Source organism: Dacryopinax primogenitus, assembly GCF_000292625.1.
Source record: "Dacryopinax primogenitus strain DJM-731 SS1 chromosome Unknown DACRYscaffold_3, whole genome shotgun sequence".
In the NCBI taxonomy this organism is placed as follows: Eukaryota; Fungi; Basidiomycota; class Dacrymycetes; order Dacrymycetales; family Dacrymycetaceae; genus Dacryopinax; species Dacryopinax primogenitus.
In genome coordinates, this window is record NW_024467200.1 from 338,955 (window position 1) to 361,217 (window position 22,263).

The 22,263-nt window shown below is 53.9% G+C and overlaps 10 protein-coding genes across 10 annotated transcripts; 3 read left to right on the forward strand and 7 right to left on the reverse strand.

The window, feature by feature from the left end:
* Positions 1 to 360: 360 nt before the first annotated feature.
* DACRYDRAFT_93134 (uncharacterized protein) lies at positions 361 to 1,399 on the forward strand. The gene is made up of 4 exons (XM_040777128.1): positions 361 to 459; positions 510 to 615; positions 671 to 843; positions 898 to 1,399. Exons 1-4 carry the CDS (start codon positions 423 to 425, stop codon positions 1,182 to 1,184), a joined length of 603 nt encoding a protein of 200 aa, XP_040631555.1. The 5' UTR covers positions 361 to 422; the 3' UTR covers positions 1,185 to 1,399.
* A 1,731-nt stretch (positions 1,400 to 3,130) lies between these two features.
* On the reverse strand, positions 3,131 to 3,732 carry DACRYDRAFT_20323 (uncharacterized protein). Its single transcript, XM_040771887.1, has 2 exons — positions 3,609 to 3,732; positions 3,131 to 3,558 (listed from the first exon to the last, which is right to left on the reverse strand). Exons 1-2 carry the CDS (start codon positions 3,661 to 3,663, stop codon positions 3,230 to 3,232), a joined length of 384 nt encoding a protein of 127 aa, XP_040631556.1. The 5' UTR covers positions 3,664 to 3,732; the 3' UTR covers positions 3,131 to 3,229.
* A 554-nt stretch (positions 3,733 to 4,286) lies between these two features.
* DACRYDRAFT_104541 (uncharacterized protein) lies at positions 4,287 to 7,926 on the forward strand (the record flags this gene model as incomplete). The annotated part of the gene is made up of 7 exons (XM_040767947.1): positions 4,287 to 4,321; positions 4,372 to 4,667; positions 4,717 to 5,708; positions 5,755 to 6,063; positions 6,109 to 6,767; positions 6,820 to 7,626; positions 7,677 to 7,926. The coding sequence occupies 7 exons, from the start codon at positions 4,287 to 4,289 to the stop codon at positions 7,924 to 7,926; spliced, it is 3,348 nt and encodes a 1,115-aa protein (XP_040631557.1).
* Positions 7,927 to 8,333: 407 nt separating this feature from the next.
* DACRYDRAFT_104542 (uncharacterized protein) lies at positions 8,334 to 8,945 on the reverse strand (the record flags this gene model as incomplete). The annotated part of the gene is made up of 3 exons (XM_040767948.1): positions 8,334 to 8,589; positions 8,638 to 8,736; positions 8,788 to 8,945. 3 exons carry the CDS (start codon positions 8,943 to 8,945, stop codon positions 8,334 to 8,336), a joined length of 513 nt encoding a protein of 170 aa, XP_040631558.1.
* A 320-nt stretch (positions 8,946 to 9,265) lies between these two features.
* DACRYDRAFT_20325 (GTP-dependent nucleic acid-binding protein engD) lies at positions 9,266 to 11,005 on the forward strand. The gene is made up of 4 exons (XM_040771888.1): positions 9,266 to 9,497; positions 9,566 to 10,122; positions 10,310 to 10,591; positions 10,643 to 11,005. The coding sequence occupies exons 1-4, from the start codon at positions 9,419 to 9,421 to the stop codon at positions 10,898 to 10,900; spliced, it is 1,176 nt and encodes a 391-aa protein (XP_040631559.1). The 5' UTR covers positions 9,266 to 9,418; the 3' UTR covers positions 10,901 to 11,005.
* A 25-nt stretch (positions 11,006 to 11,030) lies between these two features.
* On the reverse strand, positions 11,031 to 12,093 carry DACRYDRAFT_86938 (ClpP/crotonase; the record flags this gene model as incomplete). Its single annotated transcript, XM_040776790.1, has 6 exons — positions 11,031 to 11,102; positions 11,151 to 11,506; positions 11,562 to 11,603; positions 11,653 to 11,697; positions 11,775 to 11,886; positions 11,947 to 12,093. 6 exons carry the CDS (start codon positions 12,091 to 12,093, stop codon positions 11,031 to 11,033), a joined length of 774 nt encoding a protein of 257 aa, XP_040631560.1.
* A 752-nt stretch (positions 12,094 to 12,845) lies between these two features.
* DACRYDRAFT_47339 (uncharacterized protein) lies at positions 12,846 to 13,820 on the reverse strand (the record flags this gene model as incomplete). The annotated part of the gene is made up of 2 exons (XM_040774753.1): positions 12,846 to 13,655; positions 13,707 to 13,820. The coding sequence occupies 2 exons, from the start codon at positions 13,818 to 13,820 to the stop codon at positions 12,846 to 12,848; spliced, it is 924 nt and encodes a 307-aa protein (XP_040631561.1).
* Positions 13,821 to 15,315: 1,495 nt separating this feature from the next.
* On the reverse strand, positions 15,316 to 16,823 carry DACRYDRAFT_93140 (uncharacterized protein; the record flags this gene model as incomplete). Its single annotated transcript, XM_040777129.1, has 6 exons — positions 15,316 to 15,697; positions 15,748 to 15,983; positions 16,033 to 16,119; positions 16,166 to 16,540; positions 16,594 to 16,715; positions 16,769 to 16,823. 6 exons carry the CDS (start codon positions 16,821 to 16,823, stop codon positions 15,316 to 15,318), a joined length of 1,257 nt encoding a protein of 418 aa, XP_040631562.1.
* A 340-nt stretch (positions 16,824 to 17,163) lies between these two features.
* On the reverse strand, positions 17,164 to 20,399 carry DACRYDRAFT_20328 (peroxisomal hydratase-dehydrogenase-epimerase). The gene is made up of 9 exons (XM_040771889.1): positions 20,259 to 20,399; positions 19,990 to 20,202; positions 19,934 to 19,942; positions 19,675 to 19,882; positions 19,573 to 19,626; positions 19,299 to 19,520; positions 18,839 to 19,242; positions 18,637 to 18,791; positions 17,164 to 18,586 (listed from the first exon to the last, which is right to left on the reverse strand). Exons 1-9 carry the CDS (start codon positions 20,321 to 20,323, stop codon positions 17,229 to 17,231), a joined length of 2,688 nt encoding a protein of 895 aa, XP_040631563.1. The 5' UTR covers positions 20,324 to 20,399; the 3' UTR covers positions 17,164 to 17,228.
* Positions 20,400 to 20,700: 301 nt separating this feature from the next.
* Positions 20,701 to 22,033, reverse strand: DACRYDRAFT_20329 (uncharacterized protein). The gene is made up of 3 exons (XM_040771890.1): positions 21,740 to 22,033; positions 21,563 to 21,686; positions 20,701 to 21,509 (listed from the first exon to the last, which is right to left on the reverse strand). Exons 1-3 carry the CDS (start codon positions 21,952 to 21,954, stop codon positions 20,808 to 20,810), a joined length of 1,041 nt encoding a protein of 346 aa, XP_040631564.1. The 5' UTR covers positions 21,955 to 22,033; the 3' UTR covers positions 20,701 to 20,807.
* Positions 22,034 to 22,263: the final 230 nt, after the last annotated feature.

Consider the following 22,263-nt stretch of genomic DNA (forward strand, 5'->3'; position numbering starts at 1 on the left):
CCTGCCAGTGCACGTTGGAGACAGCACACCGGTACGGGAAAACGGTTGTACTCAAAGGCTGTTCGACACAACCAAGGCGCTGTCGCCAAGACAATCACGAGGAGAGCAAGATTGGAAGCCTATTTGTTAGGGGCAAAAGGAACGTGGCGGGGAACATGTGTTTCTGACTCGAGGCCGGAATTGCACCAAAGAGCCAGGCCTTGGCAGGGTCCACAAGCATATCGCGAAGAGGCGGAACAAGAGTCAGTCAACGCCTTCCGACTTGGGCAGGACACGCGCACAGGTTGTCGGACCCAAGAAGACGGGTTACCCCCAAGCATCAAGTACAGGAGTATAAAGCATGAAAAGGCGGATGGAAAGGCGCTTTCCTCGATAGCGACCAAGCTTTCACCCTCGCGCTGTCCTATAACGATCACCGCACAATGGTTTCGTTTGCTACCATCCGTTTAGGTGTTTACAGTAAGCGCTTTGAGAAATATTGGCGAAAAATGGACTCATCAAATGTGAAGTCACCATCGCGCTTTTCTCCCTTGTTGTCCTTGGCCTTGCCGGTCACATCGTCTACGGTCTTGGGATCGCGACTGCAGTTCTGACGCTTGTGGTGATCATCCCAGTGTACGTTCCCGTCGCTCTAGCTGGTGATATGAATAGGCGCCGATACTTCTCGCAGACTCGTCATCGACCACCTCCGTCGTGGCACATTCTTCGTCTGGACCGCCGTCGAGCTTGGCTGGCTCTTCGTCCTCTGGGTGCTATGGATTGCAACTGGTGGTGACGGGGCATCCGCAGCGTCGTTGTGCAATGGTCTCTCATCTTACGATTACCTCGGCTACACTTACTATGGTAAGCGCCTCGCACAAATTTCCATGACGCCTACTCACCATTCTGGGAATACAGTGGGTTTAGCCGAAGGATACTGCCACGAGCTCCAGGCAGCAACCGCATTTGCCTTCCTCAACTGGATTATGATGTTTGGCATGTTCATCTACATCCTGGTCATGGCCGTCCGCGCACAGCAGGCCGGGTATCCGGGCATCTGGCAGGACTCTCTCATGGAGTACAAGGCCAACCCCAACATTGGCACCGCCGGACCTGGGACGACGTACACTCAGCCTACGGCCATGACCAGCATGTCCAACGAGCCGAAGTACGCGACGGGCCCGGCTGGTCCTGGCATGGCGTAATGCGTTCCTTTCTGGCCTTGGAGCCTATGAACGAGTCAGGTTTTTAGTTTTTAACGAACTCTCGAGATATACCTCTTTCTTTGGTGTGATTGTCAATTTCTGTTGAAGAAATGTGATGTTCCAATGTCCCATTTCGTTTGCGTGCGGGATAGGGGTTCCTTTCATTCCGTATACAAGGACAAAATCGTAATCACGCACTTTAATATACATTTGCCAAGTAATTGATCTGTCATAACCGTAAGGCATTAGATCATTCTGGTCGAAACTGCAACCGCAAGACACAAATCCCAGTATGTTGAGATTGTCCGTATCATTGACCGGCAGTAGCTCGAGGTAAGAAAGCAGAATCACGCGTGTCCTTCACCGTGCACAACGCGTCGATCTCTTCACGCGTCTATGCATCTCCATGCAAACACCATGACATGACATCCGTCCGTCTATCTTCTTGTGCATCTCTTTCCATCGCACAGAAACGTATTCTCGCGAAAGGTGCGCCTATTGTACTTATGTGAGATACAAGCTGAGACGATCAAGGCGGATTCGCCAATGATCTGGGGGAGATACTCCTGCTCCCGACGCAGGACGTCGCACGCCGACTGAGGCTGACGGTGCACCAAGTCCAGGAATTGAACGAGGCTGTCGCAAGAGACTTAGCGCCGAAGATCTTACCGCTGGGGAGCAGTGAGGAGGAGAGGAGGTTCTCTGTTGGAGATGAGCGGATGGACGGTTTGCTTGGAGGGGGGATATCCACTGGTCAAATATACGACATCTGCGGAGAGGCGTGCGTCTTCCTTCTACATTCTAGGTGTATGCTAAGGGAAGGACAGAGCCTCAGGCAAGACGCAGCTCGCACTCCAGCTTGCGCTGTTCGTCCAGCTCCCAGCACCACACGGTCTCTCCGGTTCAACAGCATATATCACCACCTCCGGCCAACTACCCACCTCCCGTCTGCTGCAGCTCCTGTCCTCCCACGCTCTACTGCAAGTTCTAGACCCAAAGGATGCCCTCGACCACATACATACCTCAGACGCCAAGACCCCCGATATGCTCGTGCGTGCTCTGACGTCCCCATTACGCAAGCTTGCGGTCTCGCTCAAGGAGTCGACCCATCCGCTCAGGCTCATAGTCGTCGATTCTCTCGCATGGGTATTTCGCACTACGTCAGAAGGTGGTACCTCCCTGTTCGAACGAGCGAAGGTGCTTTCGCATATCGCTTCCCTCCTTCGATCGTTCGCTCGGGACTTCAACCTCGCCGTCGTGGTTGTGAACCACGTCTCGTCGGTATTTGACGACAGGAAACCCGTAGCGCTCTCCCAGTCCTCGTCTACTTCGTCGCAGAACCCCTCTCAGCCGGGAGAATACACCATCAACTATCGGGACCAATCGTACTGGTTCGCCTCCCCTGGCCCTGGATCGGGGTACGAAGCTGCCCTCGGCCTTGTCTGGGCAAACGAGGTGAACGCGCGGGTGATGCTTTCCCGCACGCGGTATCGGCACTATCCTGAAGGGAGGGCGGCAAAACGTCGTCGAACGATGGACAGTACCGGAGATGACGAAGAGTTCGCAAGGGTGAGGAGGATGGACGTCATCTTCCACCCCGATGCCCCGCCCGCGAATCTGGACTATATAATCACTCCCGCAGGCCTGCAGTCCATATCCGACGCAGAACTGGCAAGACGTCGAAAGCCTGAGACGAAGCTCCAACACCCGTCGTCGGATGCTGCGCCAGATACGAGCGGCATATCTGCCGAGGACATGGCGAGGTATGCGGAGGCGATGGACTCGTTTGCTGAAGAGGAACTGTCGGGGGAGGACGAGAAAGGCCCCGATCCGGACGTGACTGGGGTAGATGAGGATGCGCTAGAGGGAGAAGGATGAATGGTCTCTATTGACGATGCTCTAAGATTAGACCGAGTCGGTGCGGTCTGTTTGTAGTTTTACACAAATACAAGAGACAGAGGAGTGCCTTCCGAGCCTCGTCCAGCACAGCACGACAGCGTACATTGTTGAGCTGGGTATGGTCGTACAGATCTATGAGCAGAGTGTTATGGGAACAGGAAAAGGTGATGTCCATAGGTGTACACTTCAAGAACCTGGATCCGCACCTCTTGACGTGCAGCAGTCTCCTCCAGCTTCCGAATCGAACTCCACAACAGGCTGATCTGCCCGAACTCCTCCTGAAGCTTGTCGGTTCTGTTGCCTTGCTCCATAATCTTATCCCACTGGATCCCCAGTTCTGCACGCAGTTCCTTGTGTTCTGCACACAGCTCCATGATTTGTAGCTGTTGCTTCTTCCTCTCCTCCTTCTGAGAGGTCTGTTCGGCTTCGAATGCATCCATTCTTGCAAGCAACTGCTGCATGAGATGCTCTCGGTCTGACAGAGTCGTCGGTCCGCTAGCCTGGAGTCTGCATGCAAGGACTCACTTCCAACCTCTGCATTTAGATGCAGCCCCAAATCAGAAGCATTCTGGTGCTCCATACTGAGCAGGCTGCGTTGTTGACAGATCGCATCACCAACACGGGCGGGAAGCTCGTCGATAGTGCTGGCCGAAGGGGGGGTAGGGGTGAAGAGAATCATAATATTGGCATCAACAGGAATAGGGTCATTCTTTGGCAACTTGAATTTATTTGTGTCGATGACCTCATGTGGCTGTGATGTTTTAGGCTTCTTTTCTCGTATTCTGCCTTCACCACAGTTGACCACTTTGTTCACCAATCCAAATACAATATTTCATCTCACGTTTCGCCGTATCCACTTTCACGTATCCACCTCAGGCCAAGGTGTGCGAGGACCAACGTCCCCTGCGCGATAAGGACTTGGTGCGAATGTCTCGGCGCGCCACATACATCATTCCCCACTTCACTGCTGACGTCACCGCATCACTCCCCCCAGGAATGAGGGATAGGATCGACCTGTCTGAGTGGATCGAGATCGGAAATGAGCAGAAGCTTCACCTTGGGCATGGGACGACGTCCTGCTCTTCACCCGTCGACTCCCGCACCTTGAACACCGTCGTGGAACATCCAACAGAACGAGCACACTCTGCAGGCAACGAACTGAAGATATCAAGAACGTTCTCCTGAACTAATCCTAATCATAGCATGGAGCACGCAGCCCGAGCTGGAGAAGGGTACAGGTACGTCTTCTCACACCTCCTACGTCAGCATGCTTCTGACCCCACGGCAGCGCACAGCACCCCGTCCCTACAATCCAACAATATCAGGCAACTCAAGATGCCCTAGCCCGCCAATCTGAGAATACCTGTATGCAGAATAAACCACCCGTACCACCTAAGGATGACCTGGACACTGGTCCTGCCGCCCAGGGGGCGACCGAGCTCACCGAGAAACAAAAACTGATGGAGAAGATCAAGAAGCATGACAAACCTGCCGAGAGGCTTGAGAAGATGCCGAAAGGCCAACATAAGGTTACAGATCCCGTAACTGGTCTCGAGGTGGTCACCAAGAATGCCGAGTTCAAGGGTGAGTTTGATCAATAGGTGTAGATGTATGCGCCTGCTTACAGGCTTAGATTTTCCCCCGGTGTCGACCCTCGACCCGGGAGACGCGGATGGGCCCGCGCTGCAGCCTGCTACCGGAGGTGAGGGGCAAGACAAGAAACATGCGAAGAGCAAGTTCACCTCCCCCGCTGGCGCAAAGTTTGACCCGAAGCACGAAGCGCCCAACCCTGCCCACGCATCTAACATCAGCTTGCAGCCTTTTCCACCTCCGGCGCCTGTATCTCTCAATCAGGTCATGCGCATGATGGACATCCTCCAGCTTGCTTTGTTCCTTGCTCCGCTCTTCCTCTGGTGGTTGCTGGCTTTCCGCCGCGGATGGCTCAACTTCCTCTTCGTCTCACTCCTCATGCCTACAATCTCGATCGTTCTCACTACCCTTGCCAGTCTCGCCCAGCGCAAGCTAGAAAAAGAAGTCGAACGCGTACGACACGACCTACACACCCAGCGGGGGCTTATGTATTCGCCCCCGACGCCAGAAAGCACAGAATGGCTCAACGCGTTCGTCAGCACCTTCTGGCGGCTCATCCCGCCTGACATGTTCGTCCCTATCGTGGATATGATAGAGGATGTGATGCAGCAGTCTCTACCTGCATTTGTCCAGGCAGTTCGGATCTCCGGTTTGGGCCAAGGTGACAACCCCCTCAGGATCCTGTCAATGCGCGCTCTTCCGGACAGGCCTGGAGATCCCGATTATCCGAAAGAAGAATGGATCGACCAAGGCACCGGGGAGATCCTCAAGCACCAAGCTGAAGACCGTGAAGCCGGAAAGGACGCTGACCAGGCAGGCGACTACGTCAATTACGAAGTCGCATTCGCTTACCAAGCCAGGCCGGGGCAGGGCGATAGGCTTAGGGCGAAGAACATTCATTTGTTGATTGAGTTCTTCTTGGGCGCATTCGATTGGCTGCATATACCCATCCCGATCTGGATACAGGTCGAGGGCATCGCAGGCACTGTAAGGCTCAGGATCCAGTTCATCCCCGAGGCGCCGTTTGTCGGTGATGTGAGTCCTTCCCTCCGAATCTGATGTATATGCTCACAGTCCACAGCTAACGTTTACCTTCATGGGCGTCCCCGCCGTCGAAGTCTCCGCAATACCCATGCTTCGCCAGCTTCCGAACATCCTCGACCTCCCGCTCGTCTCCCGCTTCGTCAAGATGGCCATCGCGGCCGGCACAGCGTCCCTCGTTGCGCCCAATAGTATGACGCTAAGTATCAAGGATCTGATAAGCAGGGCGGTGGTGGGTGACACCCGCGCTGTGGGTGTGCTCTTGATCACTGTACATCATGCGGAAGGCTTGTCGGCGCAGGACTCGAACGGAAAGAGTGATCCGTATATCGTGCTTGCTTACGCTAAGGTTCGTTTCTGCCAATTGAGAGAATGACGCTAACCCCTTGGACAGTTTGGTAAACCCCTCTACTCCACTCGCATCATCCTCGAAGACCTCAACCCGGTATATGAGGAGACCGCCGCCCTGCTCCTTACGCAGGACGAGATCAAAGCTGAAGAGGAGCTTTCCGCTATGCTCTGGGATTCTGACAAGCGATCAAATGATGACCTTATCGGCCGGGTACATATCCCCGTCACGGAGCTGATCAAGAACCCCAACAAGGCCCTGCACCGTACAGACTCACTGGTGGGGTTCGAAGAAGCGGACAAGATGAAGGGCACTCTTTCGTGGTCAATTGGATATTTTACGAAGGTTCCTTTATCGAGGGAGCTCGAGCTTCCGCCTGATGGTCCTCTCCCGCCACCAAGGAAGACCGCAACGGAGATGGAGATGAAGCCTGGTGACAAGGCGCCCAACCCTGCGGCCCGGAACCTCCCCCCGCCCGAGCCGGACGTCCAGCGTACGCCTCCCAACCCGAAATACAAATCTGGCATCTTGTCCGTTATCGTACACCAGATCAATAATTTGGAGAGGCAGGATCTCGGAGGAACTACGGGGAAGGATAGGGAGGGCCGGGCGGGGCAGGATACGGACCAGGCCAGCGAGCAGGAGGGGAACCTCCCTAGCGGGTACTGCGAGATTGTCATCAATGATGATATGGTTCATAAGACGTGAGTTTCTTGCTATCGTTACTGTTCGACCTCTTTGCTAAGCCGCTCGCAGTCGGGTGAAACAATATACAACGATGCCCTTCTTCGAAGCGGGCACCGAGGTGTTTGTCCGCGACTGGGAGAAGTGTGTCGTTCGTGTCGTCGTCCGCGACTCGCGGTTGCGCGAAAAAGACCCCATTCTGGGCATCGTCACCCTCCCCTTGAAGAAAGTGCTCGAACAGGCCTCTGAGGTCACGCGTCTTTATGCGCTAGAGGAAGGCGTTGGGTGGGGCCGTGCGAACATCTCCGTCTTGTTTAAGGCGATCGATGCCAAGCTGCCACCTAACCAGCTTGGATGGGATACGGGCACCGTCGAGCTGTTTGGACCGGTCAAGATCGAGCCCGTGGGCGATGCTAATGCCCAGTGGATGTCGAAGGCCAAACGCCTCGTGGCATCTACGACAGACAGCACCGAGGTCATCCCCAAGTCTGACGCCGTAATCGAGAATAATGTCATCTCGTGGAACTTTGATGACAAGGTCCGCCTGCCGGTCTATGACCGATATGCCTCGAGCTTGTCTTTCGAGATTGGTGGAGGGGGCGTCTCTGTTCCTGGAGTGAGTAGCAAGCCAGATGCAGTTGCGGTTCTTTGGCTACAGGAGCTCGAAGACGATAAGGAAGTGGATATCCGGATCCCGGTCGTCACTGGCAAGGATATCAAGGTGTTGAAACAGAATGTGCTCAACGAGCAGGGCAAGAAGACCCACGAGCTTCAGGTTCTTGGCTACCTCACGACTAGGATCAAGTATGATTCTGGATTGGACGAGGATCATGAATCCAAGTCTTCTTGCCAGGCAAGAAGGCACGCGTTCGAGACCTAGTGAGTATTCGTTCTTGTATTCAGCGATCATGTTTCTGACAAATGAACAGCGATCATGTTGAAGGGGGAGCGATCATCGCCGAGCGCAATGCGCACGCGATGGACGACGGCGTGATTGACCGCAAAGAACAGAAGGCTATCGATCAGGCGCATAAGCGGCAGCTTGAGAACCGGCAGAGGGGAATCGCCAGCTTTAAGCCATACCGTACGCTTAAGTGGATGGAGGAGGGTGTGAAGCGGAGAGTGGTACCGAAAAAGAGCTCGACAAAACGCGAGCCGGTGGTGCAGAGCGAAGCTTAGAAGATATCGACAGGTTTACTCCATCACGCTGAGAAAAACTATTGACGTGGACAGTTGACAGCCTGCGATTTCAGCATTGTTGAATTGTACCATAGTACCATTCTGAGGACATCAGTTTACCAAGTACATGTATCGTTGAACTGAATCAACAAAACACGAACACGAGCAGTCGTAAGTCTGATATCTGCCCAGACCACCTCTGTGATGTATGTATGCTTTCACTAGCGTACAGCGTTGCTTCTCGTAATGCAAAGCAAAACATATGCGATGAGAAAAGAAATAAAGTGATCCGGTAGAGTTCAGCCAGTAGCAAACTGCAAAGAAAGGGAAGTAGCAATAATGTAGATCGAGTCCATGTGAACACGGCAACATCGTGCGGCACCGTAACCGCCATATCGCTCGCTCGTCTACAGCACCCACCAGGCTCCTATAACCACCCCAGCGCCAACAAAACCCATTACCCTCCCCCACTGAGCCAGTGGCCATATCCGCTCTGCACCGCTAGTGACCGCAGGGCCAGTAACAGCTGCAGCTTGCGTGAACGTCCAGTCCTCTGGGGAGATGATCGTCCCCACTTGGGGAGGGATGGTGGGTGATGGTGACTGGTAGGTCGGGGTAAAGGTGGCCTCGTAGACGTTGCCGTCTGCGGAGGTGAACTGAAATCTGTGGGTGGTGTGAGCGCGAATGAACGGTGGAAAGTATGGAACGTACACGATTGTTGCTGCGCCTGTGTTTGTGCCTGGTTGGCCGACGATTCGCGGTGGTCCGGTCGTCGTCGCCGCAGCGAGGAGTTCATCGCCAAACGTCGATCTGCGCGCTCGTCAACACGTGTCTCTCTGAATCCTCATTACGGGAACTCACAAGATTTGTGTGGCGACTGCCGCACCGGCTCGACTGTAGGAGACTCGGTCGAGGTATGTGATTCCTGAGTCTGGGTCTATTTGGGTTTGGGTCACCCATTGGGCGAGGATCTGGGGGAGGAGGGCGAGCAGGATGAGAATGGGGGTGGAGCGGTACATCCTGTTAGGGAAGAGGTTGGAGGGATTGCTCGACGACGTGCAGCGAGTGCTGCCTTTCTGTAGTATGATGCACTACTAGATGGAGTGCCGGGATGATGGGGGGAAGGAAGGAGAATGATGGGTGACAGCGAGCAGGACGGCTCTGACGGTGAAACCGAGGAAGAGAGAAGGGCCGACGATGACGGCCGCACTGAGGACCCCAGATACCGCTTCAGAATACAGCGGAATCAAAGCGTGTCTTCTTTGATAGAAATGCCTCCGCTTTATCATGGATAAACCGAAAAAAAGTTGAACATGCGGTTGCCTTTCACCTTTTGCGAGGGATATACCTGTAGTGCATGAGTTTGTTGTTCTCAACATTTACTCGTTGTACTATTACTTCTCCTCATAGAGCACTCTCATACGTCTGCTTTACGACCATATCCCTTTGCACTTCACGACACTTCTCCAGCACATCACCTGTATATAAGAAGATGCCTCCGAAGAAAGCCGTCGTGGAGAAGAAGGCACTGCTTGGTCGACCATCCAACAACCTTAAGATCGGTATCGTCGGTGAGTCATGCACTTTTTCCACTTTCAATCAGTTAAACCCGCTAACAAGACGTGCTGTGCGGACTAAGGCCTACCTAACGTCGGCAAATCTTCGTTCTTCAACGCACTGTCCGACACCCACCTAGCGAACGCGGCCAACTTCCCTTATGCGACGATCAACCCCGAAGAGGCCCGGATCCCCGTCCCCGACGCACGCTTTGACTGGCTCTGTGACCTGTACAAGCCCGCCTCAAAAGTACCTGCCTTCCTAACCTGCATCGATATTGCCGGTCTGACAGCGGGCGCCTCCACCGGTGCAGGACTTGGCAACGCTTTCCTGAGTCACGTCCGGGCTGTGGATGGGATCTTCCAAGTCGTCCGGGCGTTCGACGATGCCGAGGTCATCCATGTGGAGGGTGATGTCAACCCGCTCCGGGATATGGACATCATTAGTAACGAGCTGAGGCTGAAGGATATGGAGTGGGTCGAGAAGAAGCTCGATGATCTCAAGAAGACGGGGCGTTCGTTAGGGCCCAACAGCGTGGAAGGAAAGAAGAGGCAGGAAGAGATCAACTGCGTGGAGAAAATCTTCGCCCTGTTACAGGATAACAAGGATGTGAGGAAAGGTGAATGGGGGAACAAGGAGGTAAGCATTGTTTCCGCTTTTTTCATTTCTCAGCTTCTGCTTCAAAGGATGAGAAAGCGCTCTTTGCGCGATTTAACCCAGCTCGTCGAACCGGGGAGTAACGCCCCTGGCATGAGATCATGTTCCACGTCTGACCCCTTCTCTCTTCATGCCTCCCTTTTCTGACACATACTGACCCGGTATCCAGATCGACATCGTCAACTCCCTTCAGCTACTAACAGCCAAGCCCGTGACCTACCTCGTCAACCTCTCGGAAAAGGACTACGTGCGGAAGAAGAACAAGTGGTTACCCAAGATCAAAGGCTGGATCGATGAGCACAACCCTGGTGATCCCCTGATCCCCTTTTCCGTCGCGTTGGAAGAGCGATTGGCGGCCATGGACGCTGAGGAGAAGAAAGAGGAAGAGAAGACTATCGGTGCAACTAGCGCGTTGCCGAAGATTACCACGGCGGGGTATGCCAGCTTGCATGTGCGTACTATCCTTTACGCTGTCTGGACGCGGGGCTAATTACTGTGATAGCTTATCCGCTACTTCACTTGCGGGCCTGACGAAGTGCGAGCTTGGACGATCCGGGAGGGGACGAAAGCCCCCCAAGCAGCAGGAGTCATTCACTCAGACTTCGAGAACAAGTTCGTCTGCGGAGAGATCATGACATATGAGGATCTGAAAGAGTATGGGAGTGAGTCGGCCGTCAAGGCAGCAGGGAAGTACAGGCAGCAGGGCAAGCCATACGAGATGCTGGACGGGGATATCGCATACTGGAAAGCGGGTCAATGAGCGTGTGAGCCACTTCTACACCTTGGTTTGGCGTTTTCCTGTTTGCTGGTTCACTGGACGCTGCATGTACGACTGTCGATGTGTGTTGTTGAAGATGAATGGAATAGAAATTGTCATACAATGTTCAGTGCTACAGTTTAGCGGGTCGCCGAACTTCCCGCCCCTCATCGATCGCAATGATCACCTCGCGGTACAGCTCTTCCTGTAACGCTGTCAGCGCATACACGCGGATCCCCGTGCAGTAACGAACCTTGATCTTCCCCCACACCCGTGGTTTAGCCAAGCTCGCCCTACTCTGCGCAAGCTCTATCGCAGCCTGCAGGATATCTCTGCTCTTCCCGTCCACCAGAACATCCACGACCCCTTCGCTCTCGAGTTCTTTCGGGACAAACCTATGCCCTTCGAGTGCACATTTCCTAACGAGCCCAGGATTGACCAACTTGACCTTGATAACCTGAGCGAAAGGCGGCGGGAGGGGGGCACCGAAGAGCACTTCGTTAAAGCAACACCAGGCGCGTCCCGCTGTCAGGACCCGGTAGTCGCAGCACAGTGCAAGTAGGAATCCAGCAGCAAAAGCGTGGCCGTTCATCGCACACACGGTAGGCACTACAACCACAGATTACGGATTAGTAGTATACAAAATATGGGGTTGAGGACGAACTTGGAAAGGTGAGAAGTCGTTTAACCCAGGGGTTAAATACCACTTTTCGAAATGTTGGATCACTGTACATTCTCAGCTGATCAGGACGTACTAGGGAAGAAATCCGCTTGCTTGATCGCATTCTCGTAGTCGAGTCCTAATAGTTGTCAGAACGCGTTTAATGACCAATGAAGCAGTCTCAAATAGCAGACGAACAAGGGGACGGACACACACCGTTAGAGAAGAACTTGTCTTGCTTCGTATTGCCTACAATCACAAGGGCGGCCTCTCCTTTACCAGCCTTCAACTCTCTCCTCCACTCTTCTTCTACCAAGTCGAGCAGCGGCTACTCTCATGCATAGTCTGCTCAGCACAATCCATGAAGATCAGAAGGAGAACTGCGCACCATGAATCCTTCTTCTAGGAATGTTCGCGTGAGCCTGCTGTCATCCCCGTTGTGAAGCTCGATCTGGAAGATCGTGCCGCTCGGACGGGAGAGGGTGAGCATGGGATTGCCTACAGGGAGGGAGATGGGGAAAGGTTGAGTCGACATAGTGGTTGTGTGGAAAGACGGAGGAGGCCCTGATTGTACCAAACTCTTGGGTAATATTAATGAGGGCAGTTATCTCAAGTGTGGGGATCAGGGACCGGACGAATCCGTTCCAAATAACCGGATGCTGACTCATTATAGCCGCTTCACATCATGTGCTTCTAACCTTCACGAGCGCGTCGGGGTGACCCAAAACATCAATAAACGAAGTTTAGAGGATCACTGCTGACTGAGCAGCGACTATTAATAACAGGAATCGGGCCGATATTGTGGGAATGCAGAATGCGATGGTGGTCATACGCTGCGCTACAACAAAGCACAGGACACGGCTGAGGATGTAGGTAACACCGGGACGCTGGAGAATGAAGGCTAGAGTGAAACAGGACGTTGAGGCAGTCAGAGAGAGGGAAAAAATATCTTCCAATTGGGGTTCAGCCAACAGAGGAAGGATGGGGTCGTTATTCAGGAAAGTGAGCAGCAGAAACAAGTAAGGGAATGGGCGGAAACAAGGGCCGGCGGCGGCCCGCATTCAAGCCATGAGGCGTATAAGAACATGTGTGGGAGAAAAGGAGTAAGATACATATTCAACAAGGGGGAATGTTGCATGTGCTGAGCCAAAAGAATCGGGAAAATAATGAGAATGAGTGGATGAGGACGTTGGCGGCTTCTTGCGTGCGACCCCAGGCAGAATATGACAACATTGGCATTATAGGCGTAGGCAGAGAGAGATCATTTCGCGTGTTGGCACCGATGCATCATTGTTCGAGGCACATCAGGCGTTCAGCCCTACGCGTGGTGGCTCGGACAATAGCTTTGTTCATCTCGATGGTCCTGTTCATTTCTTTCTCGTGCTTCTTCGCCCAGTCCCTGGCAAACACGGAGGCCTTCAAGAACTTCTTGATGGCGTACTTCTTGCAGACATAGTAATTTTCAAAGTCCGTCGCAGTGAGGCGCTCGAGGATGAACCTCGCCCCGGGCAAGAGCTGGGACTCGGTGTAGTTCGCGTAGAAGAGCCAGCGGTCGTCCCAGTCTCCACCAAGCATACGGCGGGCAAGGTACATCCCCACGGCGGCGATCATGCTCGGTTTTGCACGGAGGAAGCGCTCGTCAAGGAGGGTGACCTCCATGAGGAACTTGCAGAGCGTTCGCGTGTGGATGTCATAGTCGTCCGCCTTTGAGATCCTGCGGACCCAGGAGTAGGGCGAGCAGTAGTTCGAGATCTTGAAGTCCAGGGTTTGGAGAATGATCCGTTCGCCCTTGATGATTTCTTCCTTGGTGTATCCGTTCTCGGTCATGAACACAAACTCGTCAACAGAAGGCGGGAGGATCTCCTCGTACTTTGCTGCCACGAACATGGCGGTGACACCGACAAGCTGGAGTTTGATGAGGCTGACGACGCGCGCAGAGAGGAACCGGTCCACAATGTTGATCGCGATCCAGAGGGTTTCGGGGAGCATGTGGTACCGCAGATGGACCTGGAGGAGCCAGTCGACCAGGGTTGTGCGCATGGACCATTCAATCTCTGTTTGCGCGTCCATATAGTTAGCTGAGGGCATGACGGATGCCTGTACGCGTTGTCAGTACACAGCTGCTTGGTTTTCAGGGAGATCGCGTACCTCGAGCTCGTTCATGTACTCAAAGATCTCCTCAGAGTACTCAGCCACCAGTGTCGTGTCGAGTGGGTCGATCTGGTCCACCATAGACCGTTTGACCCTGTCAAGTTCCTTCATGACCATCGCGTGCTCCTTGCTGGGGAGGGTGACCCAGTCGTCCTCGTCCCAGTCCACATCATCATCATAATCATCCTCGCTATCCAGTTCGATGACGCCCTCATGTCGCACGGGAGAGGTGCTGAATGGGCTCAATTGGCGGGCAACGACGTCGCGTTCGACAGCCTCCTCCGGGTCGGAAGAAGGTATCTCCTGGATCGGGGTACGTTCCCGGCTGATCTCAACCACTGGGGCAGAGTGGGGGAGCATAGGTTCAGATCGGCTCACAGGGATGGAGACAGCGATCTCGGTCGGGTCAACCTCCATCTCGTCGTCCAGATCCATCATATCTTCCTCCACGGGCTCACCATCCGTGTATATCTTCGTCCCAGCGACATACGCTCCTTGAGGGCGTGCATTGGCGAGGGGGAACGAGGATGTCGCCGCTACCGCCCCCTGGGAGTTGGATCCCGAGGCTGGTCCGGTGGATTGCTCCGTGGTGCCATTGGACACTGGCATGAGAGGGACACGTGCAGCTGTCACCGTTGCAGACCTAGCACGCCCCTTTTCCTCAGGTTTATTTCCCTTACCGAGGCCGTTCTGGGCAGTGTGAGCTGTACGGACAACGAGAATGATGTAGAGCGGCGAACCTGTGGTAACCGCTCTTGGTTGCTCACGTCCCCCAGGGCTCTCCTCGTCGGTACACCTGGCTTAATGCTTGCAGCTGCATTCCCCTCCCCTCCTGGCCGCTGCCCCAGGGGCATACGAACGCGCTGCGCCCCACCACCGAGAGCGCCCTTCCCTGCTGCAGTAGGAATAGGGATGGAGGAAGCTGAGGCGGAGGGAGGGAGGTTCTCGTCTGTTATGCGCGTGCGTTGTGAGACAGAAGCACGCGCTCGGTGAGCGAGGGTTTGCTATGGGTAGTTCCACTTCAGTTACTAGGGCACAGCCCGTTCATGACGGAGAACGTACCCGTTGGATCTGAGCCATTGGATGAGAGCGGGAAGCGCTGGGTGGTCTGGGAGCGCGTGAGGCGGGCGTGATGGGCAACTTGTACGACTAGTGTGCCTTTTCAGGATACACTAGTACTGTTATTGGACCGAGTTGGTGGGATGTTGTTGTTGATGAATGTGTGAATGTTGCTGCTGCTGCTGTTGGCTGAACCAAGTGGTTGTTAGTGGATGGTGGGGAGGGGGGAGGAGGAGGAGGAGATGGAGACGGAGAAGAAGGAGGAGGAGGAGGAGGTATACAAGCCGTGCACCCACACACTTGGTGGTCGACCCAGCAGTTCGGTGATCTCGAACAAAGGCTAACCCGATTGACCAACGACGCACGGACCCTCTTTTTCCCATTCACACTTTTAATTCCGTTCGCGAACCAAAAGGCGCGTCGCATCACGTGAGGTCAGTCAGAAGCGCACGGGACTAGACCATCCTCACTCCTTTGGGTCACATCGTGTTTGGAGTCACGTGCCCATGTTGCAAAAGAGTACATCTCTTCGTCGTACATCACTACACTAGTCCTCACACACACTCTCGGCTTCCTCCCACCCCTCTAAGCTAATAGTGAGGGTCTTCACTTCTAGCGTCCCCGTATGTACCAAAACAAATTTCCCCGTCTTCGAGAATCTAGGGAGCAAGATCACCCTCGACCTTTGGCCTTCCACTCCCCTGACCATACCCGTCTCGAACGCAGGCTGGTTGCCCACAAAGTAGACATCCGGAGTTCGAGGGATGATGAAAGGATCCTTGTCTGCAAACGGGTGACACCAGAGCGTGTCCGGCGCGGTCGGCGCGATGTGTCGCCATAGCAGCGTGCTTCGAGCCATCTCCAGCCGGTCAGACGAGTCCACATACTTGAATATATCATCGATCGTCTGCCCGCCCACACCGAGCATTCTATCACCCTCCATGAGTTAGGCACCATGAGATATTGAGAGGATACGCACAAACATCCCTCCAAGGGAATCCAACATGGATTCGTCTCACATGAAAACCCGCTGGCTCGCCTCACCTCCCCAAACATCGCTTTCGGCAGAGCTTGTTGGGGGAGCGTAGCCCCCGCTGGGTCAGATGCACCGGGCATGAGGTGCACCGGCATCGTCCGAGAAAGATCTAGCAGGTGAGAAGACAGCGTGAGCGTCGGGGTTGCGGAGTAGGAAGATGAATCGTAGCCATATCGTTTCTGTTTAAGATTTCAGTAAAATTCTACCACCGCAAAAGGATCCAAGTGCCTTTGATATTTCCTCTTGTCGAATGGGCGGTGTTAACGAGTTCCCGGCCAATATGAGCCGTGATATCCTCGCCGATTCGCCTTCGTCCTGCCTCATGCATCAGTTTAGTTCACGCTTCGCAGATTACACATACCTCCTCCCCGCCCAGCTCAGAAGTCAAATACTCCACCAGCAGCTGCACCCTCATATCCGCAGGAGCGCTACTCCCTCCAATATCCAGCCCACTGACAAGGGCGACCCACTCCCCCTTCCTCTCCTCTCCGTCCACATCCATCCCATCTTCTGCCCGCTCAGTCTGTGGTGGCATACCAGCAAAGCATACGTCCACAACCTCGAAGTCGCCTTTGGCTGTCTCTGCTCCCAGGGCACCCATGATGACGCCTGTGACGAGGTGGGCTTTGGACACCCGCTCGCCGACTAGTCGTACACGCCCGCTCTCGTCTTCTAGCATGACGCTGTCGTCTGGGGAGAAGATCTTGGGCCGTGGTGGTGGAGCTGCGATCCAGTGCTGTTCAGTTATCAGGCGCTACCGATGACTGCGGAAAGGAGGAAGAGGCGCACGTCCTTGCTGATGTCCTCTAACACGTTCGGCTTTAGAGGCATGTCCATGTATATCGTGCCGATGATAAAGCACAGCTCGCCCTTCTGCACATCCAGCACCCGCTTGCAGTACTTCGGCTCACCTAAACCCGACCAAAATAGTCAATCAAAGTCACAAGCAGGAGAAAATGCGTACCCTCCATCGAGCTCCACTTTTCTCGCGCTCGCTGCTCAACCGCCCGTCGCAACATGGCCAAGCGGATAAAGTATATGCTCGCATACTGCTGCTTGTAGGACTTGGAGCTGCTCCCGAGGTCGAACGCGTTGCTCAGCTCGGATGTGTGTTGAGGAACGGAGAGTCGTGGGATTGGGTGCGGTGGGACTGATCTGTTTTGCTGTTAGATCGGCGAGAATGACCATGTATGGTACCTTACATTGGTGCGAGCATAATGGATTTCTGTGCGGGGACGTTGTTCGGTTTGAGAGAAGGCGCGTCACTGGAACGCGTACAGTTGAGGCACGCATTTGAGGCGCGTCCCTCGAACCAAACATAATTACATAGGGCCTGCAGGTGTGATGACTCCTCAATGTGATGAACTCATGATTTTTGTCCTCCTACCCATCCATATGACCGCTTATGCTACAAAACTACTGTGCTACAACTTGGCTTTCAGCTCGTCGGTGCCCACCAAGGTGGCGCCAGCAGCGGACATGACCGTCGCACCCCGCTCCTTCACCTTGGTCTGGAAGATGACCTTGTCGCCCTCTTTCCACATCTCCGTAATCAACGTCTCGCCAGGGTATACCGAGCCAGAGAAACGAACTTTGATATCCTTGAATGCACCGAACGTCTTCAATACGTGTTTGCCGGAAATCCCGAAGAAACACAGTCCATGAAGAATAGGTCTGTCAAAACCGCCGATCGCCGCAAACTCTGGCTGAATGTGAAGCGGATTGTAGTCGCCGGACAAACGATACAAGGCGGCCTGATTTGGAGATGTGCGCTCTTCCACAACGGCATCCGGTTGTCGCTTGGGTGGGGTGTTGGAAGCGGTTGCTGCCCCACGGTCTTTTCCTCTCTTCTGACCACCAAAACCGCCTGATCCTCGGATGATTGCCGTGCTCTGCGTCTCGAATATAACCTTGCCTGTGCTTGCATCCTTGGTCTCCGTAACTGTTGTCACAGCAGCCTGCTTGCTCTTGTCGAGAGCCTCTAGTAGGCGAGTCGTACTGATAAGCGTTCCACTAGTCGGGATAGGCGCCTTGATCGAGAGGTATTGCTCGCCATGCAACAACTTAGCGGGGTTGAAATTCGGCAGGAAATCAAGGGACATTCCGCTGCTAGAAGCAAATCCAGGGATGACACCAAACGTGAGTAGAGCCTGGAATTCATCATCACCTTCAAAGGTCCATTTGAGCTCCTCCGCGGTTGCGCCGACGCCAAGGTTGTATAGGATGACATCGCGATCCGTGTATGTGTATTCACAAGGCTCAGTGGCATTATTCTTCGCCTCTCTGACGACCTCGGGATCGTCATCGTCTGCCGCAGAAGGCGAGGAGCTGTCCCCTGTGTTGTGGAAGTTGTCGACAATCTGCTGGATGGCTTCCTGGGTGGAAGTGGGATGGGTAGCGCGGCCATCATCAAAGTTCGTGATGACATTCCACTTGGACAAAACATCTTCCGGCTTCAGAGTTCTGTTAGAAGGGAATCCATGACCCCCAGCGCGCTGCCAGCGAGTCTGTGTAGCGCATCCGCCGAACACTTCGAAAAGGCAGCCAGTAGTTTCGGTGTTGGCTTCGCTGACTAGGTAGCCGACGACAGGCGCAACGAAATCAGGCTTGAACATCTCGACCATTTCGGCCGGCCAAATAGTGCTCGTCATCGCCGTACCAGCTGATGGCGCGAGCGTGTTGCAAAGGATGCCGTACCTAGATCCTTCAATAGCGAGAGTACGCGTGAGACCGAGGATAGCTGCCTTCGCGGCTGAATAGTTCGCCTGACCGAAGTTGCCATCTGAAGAAGCTTGTTAGAACTTGTACAAATCAGACGCAACATACTCATACAAATGCCAACTTGAGAAGCAGTGGTGATAATACGGCCATATCGTTGCTTCTGGAAGATGGGCCAGACGGCCTTGGCACACGCGTACGTGCCCTTCAGATGCACCTTGATAACGTCGTCCCACTCGCGCTGGGACATCGCAGTGAAGCTCTTGTCACTGCATTCGATCAGTGCACACTCACAGAATGGCTCTTCTTCACGTACCGAAGGATACCAGCATTGGCAATCAAGACATCGATCCTGCCGAAAGCGTCCATGGCAGCCTTCGCGATCTTGTCCCCCTCTTCGACGGAACAAGCCACAGCGATGGCTTTCCCGCCAGCAGTCTTGATCTCGTCGACAACTTTCTGGGCTGCCTGTGCGTTGACATCGTTGACGACCACCTGTCCCCCGAGTTTGCCGAACATGTGTGAATATGCACGACCAATGCCACCCCCAGCACCAGTGACGATACAGGCTTTACCATCGAAGCGAACCGGAAGCTCGGACTGCTTGTTTGGTGGAAGGGTCTTAGATTGTTTAAGGACACCCATCATGTCGGTGTCTGCCATAGTCATAGGGTATTCCGCCGTATCAAAGGAGGTGACTTCATGCCATCGTTCCTTGACCTAGAATATGGAGAATGAGCCCAAATTTGGAGTGTATGCGGATTGATATTACTCACAGCACTGGGTGTGAACGTGTCGTCTGTCTTGAACACCGCGCCCTTGCTTCTCTCCCACCTGATCTCTCCCATCCAGCCTGCACCAGCTTCAAAGACCTTCCCCGATGCGTTGGGCCCGTCTGGGTGCGTTAGGACGGCGATCAACGGAGCGATGAAAGACGGGTTAAGATGTTGCAGCATTTCCGGAGGCATGATTGTTTCGGTCATTGCAGAGGCAGCCATCTGTTCAAGACTAAGGAGGCTGCGCATGTAATGGGAGAAACAGAGAGCATACAGGTGCGATACACGAGGCGCGAATGTTGTACTTTGCACCTTCAATAGCAAGCGTCTATCTATCTGTCAGTTCCCCGAAGAACCAGCAGGTTATAAATGTCACCTTAGTAAAAGCCACTAATCCCATCTTAGCGGCGCTGTAGTTCGCCTGACCTAAGTTTCCATACAGCCCAGCGGCAGAGGCAGTGTTGATGATCCTTCCGAACTTCTGCGCCCGGAAGTGCGGCCAGACTGCTTTAGAACAGGAAAATGCACCAAACATGTGAACTGCAATGACGAGGTCCCATTCAGCATCAGACATATTCTTAAAGCTGCAGGACCTGTCAGAACCCGCTTGTGAACAAGGTATGCGTCCAGGCTACCTCTTATCTCTATTCCGCACATTAGTATAGGAAGGAAATAGTGACCCAAGACTTACCTGAGAATACCAGCGTTATTGATCAAGACATGAACTTTCCCAAACGTATCCAGCGCGGTCTTGACAATGCCTTCGCCTTCGAGCACACTGTGCGTATCGGCAACGGCTTTGCCTCCGGACTTAGTGATCTCATCAACTACCTTTTGGGCGGCCTCTTTGGAGAGATCGTTGACGACTACATTGGCGCCGCGAGATGCAAAGAATAGGGAGTATCTGATCTAACTTGTAAGCTGACGGCGCAGTGCAGTGGACGAGAACGCCGGACGCACGCGTGACCAATCCCTCCTCCCGCGCCGGTGATGATGAACGTCTGATCTTTGAACGAGAAAGCCATATTTATTTAAGTAGCGATAGATATAGTGGTGGTGGTCAACAAGAGAGAGCAGAGAGAGGAGTGCTGATGGGGTAAAGCACAATTAGGAGGACGATGCGGGGTGTTGGGCTTTGATGAGGCGGGGATCCGGGGAGGACACGGCAATTGGGCGTATTCACCTTCTTACACAATTCACATGCTCGGATGCATTTGCATGTACCGGCACGTGTTTCTCCCTCCCTATTATTAGTTTCCCCTTTGAACCCTCTCCGACACAAGTGGCAGCCTCCGAGTCCAACGTACAGTAATCACGAAAAGGTGACGTCTTGAGGAGCAGCGAATTGCTACTTGATATAACAACAAATGAATCATAATAAACACAACTGAGTCCTAGAAAGTATACCACAGAGTGCGGCGAGGTTTGCTCAGACCTGTCTTCCGTGCCCCTAAGCTCACCAGTCCTTCTGGCTCTTGGGCGCTTATTTCGTATTGATCGAGTGTTCTATCATGACATTGGAGGGGACATGGGAGGCGCCCCATGACCAACCCTAGAAGCTGCGCGTTGCGGCTCCGGCAATCCCGTGTACATCCCATCGTTACCATACGGCATCCCAAGAGGCGGTACGCCATAAAACCCAGTCTGCGAGAACGGCGAAGTGCTGGTAGGCGACGTTGAGATGCCGGGCGATGTGGATGTGCCAGGTCTTGTGGAGTATTGTGACAGACGAGCTTCATCGGCCTTGGCGTACGAAAGGCGGGCAGATTCGGCGCTAGCCGCAGCATTGGCCGCAGCGCTCTTCCTGCGCCATCTCATGATCAAAATTACAAGAAGTGCAATAAGCAGCAGCCCTCCGACACCGCCAACGACACCTCCAACAATCGGGCCGATGTTGGTCCCACTGCTGCCGCTTCCAGAACCTCCAGATTGGTCTCCAGAAGATGCAGAGGCGCTTGCGGATGTACTGGTCGAGGTCGTGGTCATCGCTGCGGAACTGGTGCTGGTCGATGTCACGGATGACGTCGTACTGTAGAGACTTGCGGTGGAGACATACGCATACGCCACATTTGGATTCCAGGCCGCCCCGTTGTTGGGCAAAAATGCCCAACCTGGAATCTGCAGTGCTTCGACAGATGCGCTCGCTACGTTGGACACGCCGTTGGTGCTGTATGATGGACATGCAGCGCGCCACTGGGCTTCTGTGATCCACTACAACGTAGACATCAGTCAAAGAAGATAGAACCACGAAGGGCTATACGCACATCAGAAGTGAGAATAAATGGCTGGCACCAGGTGCACGCGGCCATGAGATTATAGGACACCACATTGCAATTGCAATCGTTGATCTCAGGCTGCTGGTTAGCGCTCGGTGCTGTATAGTGAAAACTGGTTGTGGGTCAGCACCGTTCTGTGGAGACTGCATTGGAAGAAGGACGTACTCGGCTCCTGGTAATGCTGTGACCTCAACTCCGTCGGTGACACACAAGCTCTGCAACTGCGCCCACATCAAGCAGGGTGTATGATCCTGACTATTGAACTCCCATGTTGCCGTGGTGCAGGTTGTGTTGGTCCAGCCGCCCGGTGATTGGGCCCACCCAGATGGCGTGTGCACCACCAGCACAATGAGAGAGAGCAAGATAACAGACGAAGACATGCTGACGGTCTTGCGAGCGAGCTTGGGATAATTATTGCGCGGTAGAGTGATGCTGGAGGGCCGTCGGGTTGGTGAGGCGCCTTTAAGGGGCGACCCGTCATCGCTTTGAACCTATCCAGTTACTCGTGAAATGATCAAAGAGGCGCCTGACGCACTCTTCCGGAACCCTTTCAACAGCGGCAGCCACTCTAAATCTGTCAAGCGCTAATCCCTACCGACATCGTGGTAATGCCAAGTCGACACGGGGAAATTCGTTTTGAAGATTGCAAAAAGAAGGTTTTTAAAAACTGGATTTGTTGTCGTTTTCTT

Excerpts from the sequence above, each read along its gene's own strand:
- DACRYDRAFT_93134 (XM_040777128.1), top strand. The coding sequence starts at position 423 with ATGGTTTCGTTTGCTACCATCCGTTTAGGTGTTTACA. Across the intron at positions 460-509 it reads CATCCGTTTAGGTGTTTACA|TCACCATCGCGCTTTTCTCC; the intron begins GTAAGCGCTTTG and ends TCAAATGTGAAG. Across the intron at positions 844-897 it reads CCTCGGCTACACTTACTATG|TGGGTTTAGCCGAAGGATAC; the intron begins GTAAGCGCCTCG and ends CTGGGAATACAG.
- DACRYDRAFT_20323 (XM_040771887.1), bottom strand. The coding sequence starts at position 3,663 with ATGGAGCACCAGAATGCTTCTGATTTGGGGCTGCATCTAAATGCAGAG. Across the intron at positions 3,559-3,608 it reads TCTAAATGCAGAGGTTGGAA|ACCGAGAGCATCTCATGCAG; the intron begins GTGAGTCCTTGC and ends CGACTCTGTCAG.
- DACRYDRAFT_20325 (XM_040771888.1), top strand. The coding sequence starts at position 9,419 with ATGCCTCCGAAGAAAGCCGTCGTGGAGAAGAAGGCACTGCTTGGTCGA. Across the intron at positions 10,123-10,309 it reads GTGAATGGGGGAACAAGGAG|ATCGACATCGTCAACTCCCT; the intron begins GTAAGCATTGTT and ends CCCGGTATCCAG. Across the intron at positions 10,592-10,642 it reads CGGGGTATGCCAGCTTGCAT|CTTATCCGCTACTTCACTTG; the intron begins GTGCGTACTATC and ends TTACTGTGATAG.
- DACRYDRAFT_20328 (XM_040771889.1), bottom strand. The coding sequence starts at position 20,323 with ATGGCTTTCTCGTTCAAAGATCAGACGTTCATCATCACCGGCGCGGGA. Across the intron at positions 18,792-18,838 it reads GCCAATGCTGGTATCCTTCG|TGACAAGAGCTTCACTGCGA; the intron begins GTACGTGAAGAA and ends GATCGAATGCAG. Across the intron at positions 18,587-18,636 it reads TGCTTCTCAAGTTGGCATTT|ATGGCAACTTCGGTCAGGCG; the intron begins GTATGAGTATGT and ends AAGCTTCTTCAG.
- DACRYDRAFT_20329 (XM_040771890.1), bottom strand. The coding sequence starts at position 21,954 with ATGTCTTCGTCTGTTATCTTGCTCTCTCTCATTGTGCTGGTGGTGCAC. Across the intron at positions 21,687-21,739 it reads ACAGCATTACCAGGAGCCGA|TTTTCACTATACAGCACCGA; the intron begins GTACGTCCTTCT and ends ACCCACAACCAG. Across the intron at positions 21,510-21,562 it reads CATTTATTCTCACTTCTGAT|TGGATCACAGAAGCCCAGTG; the intron begins GTGCGTATAGCC and ends TCTACGTTGTAG.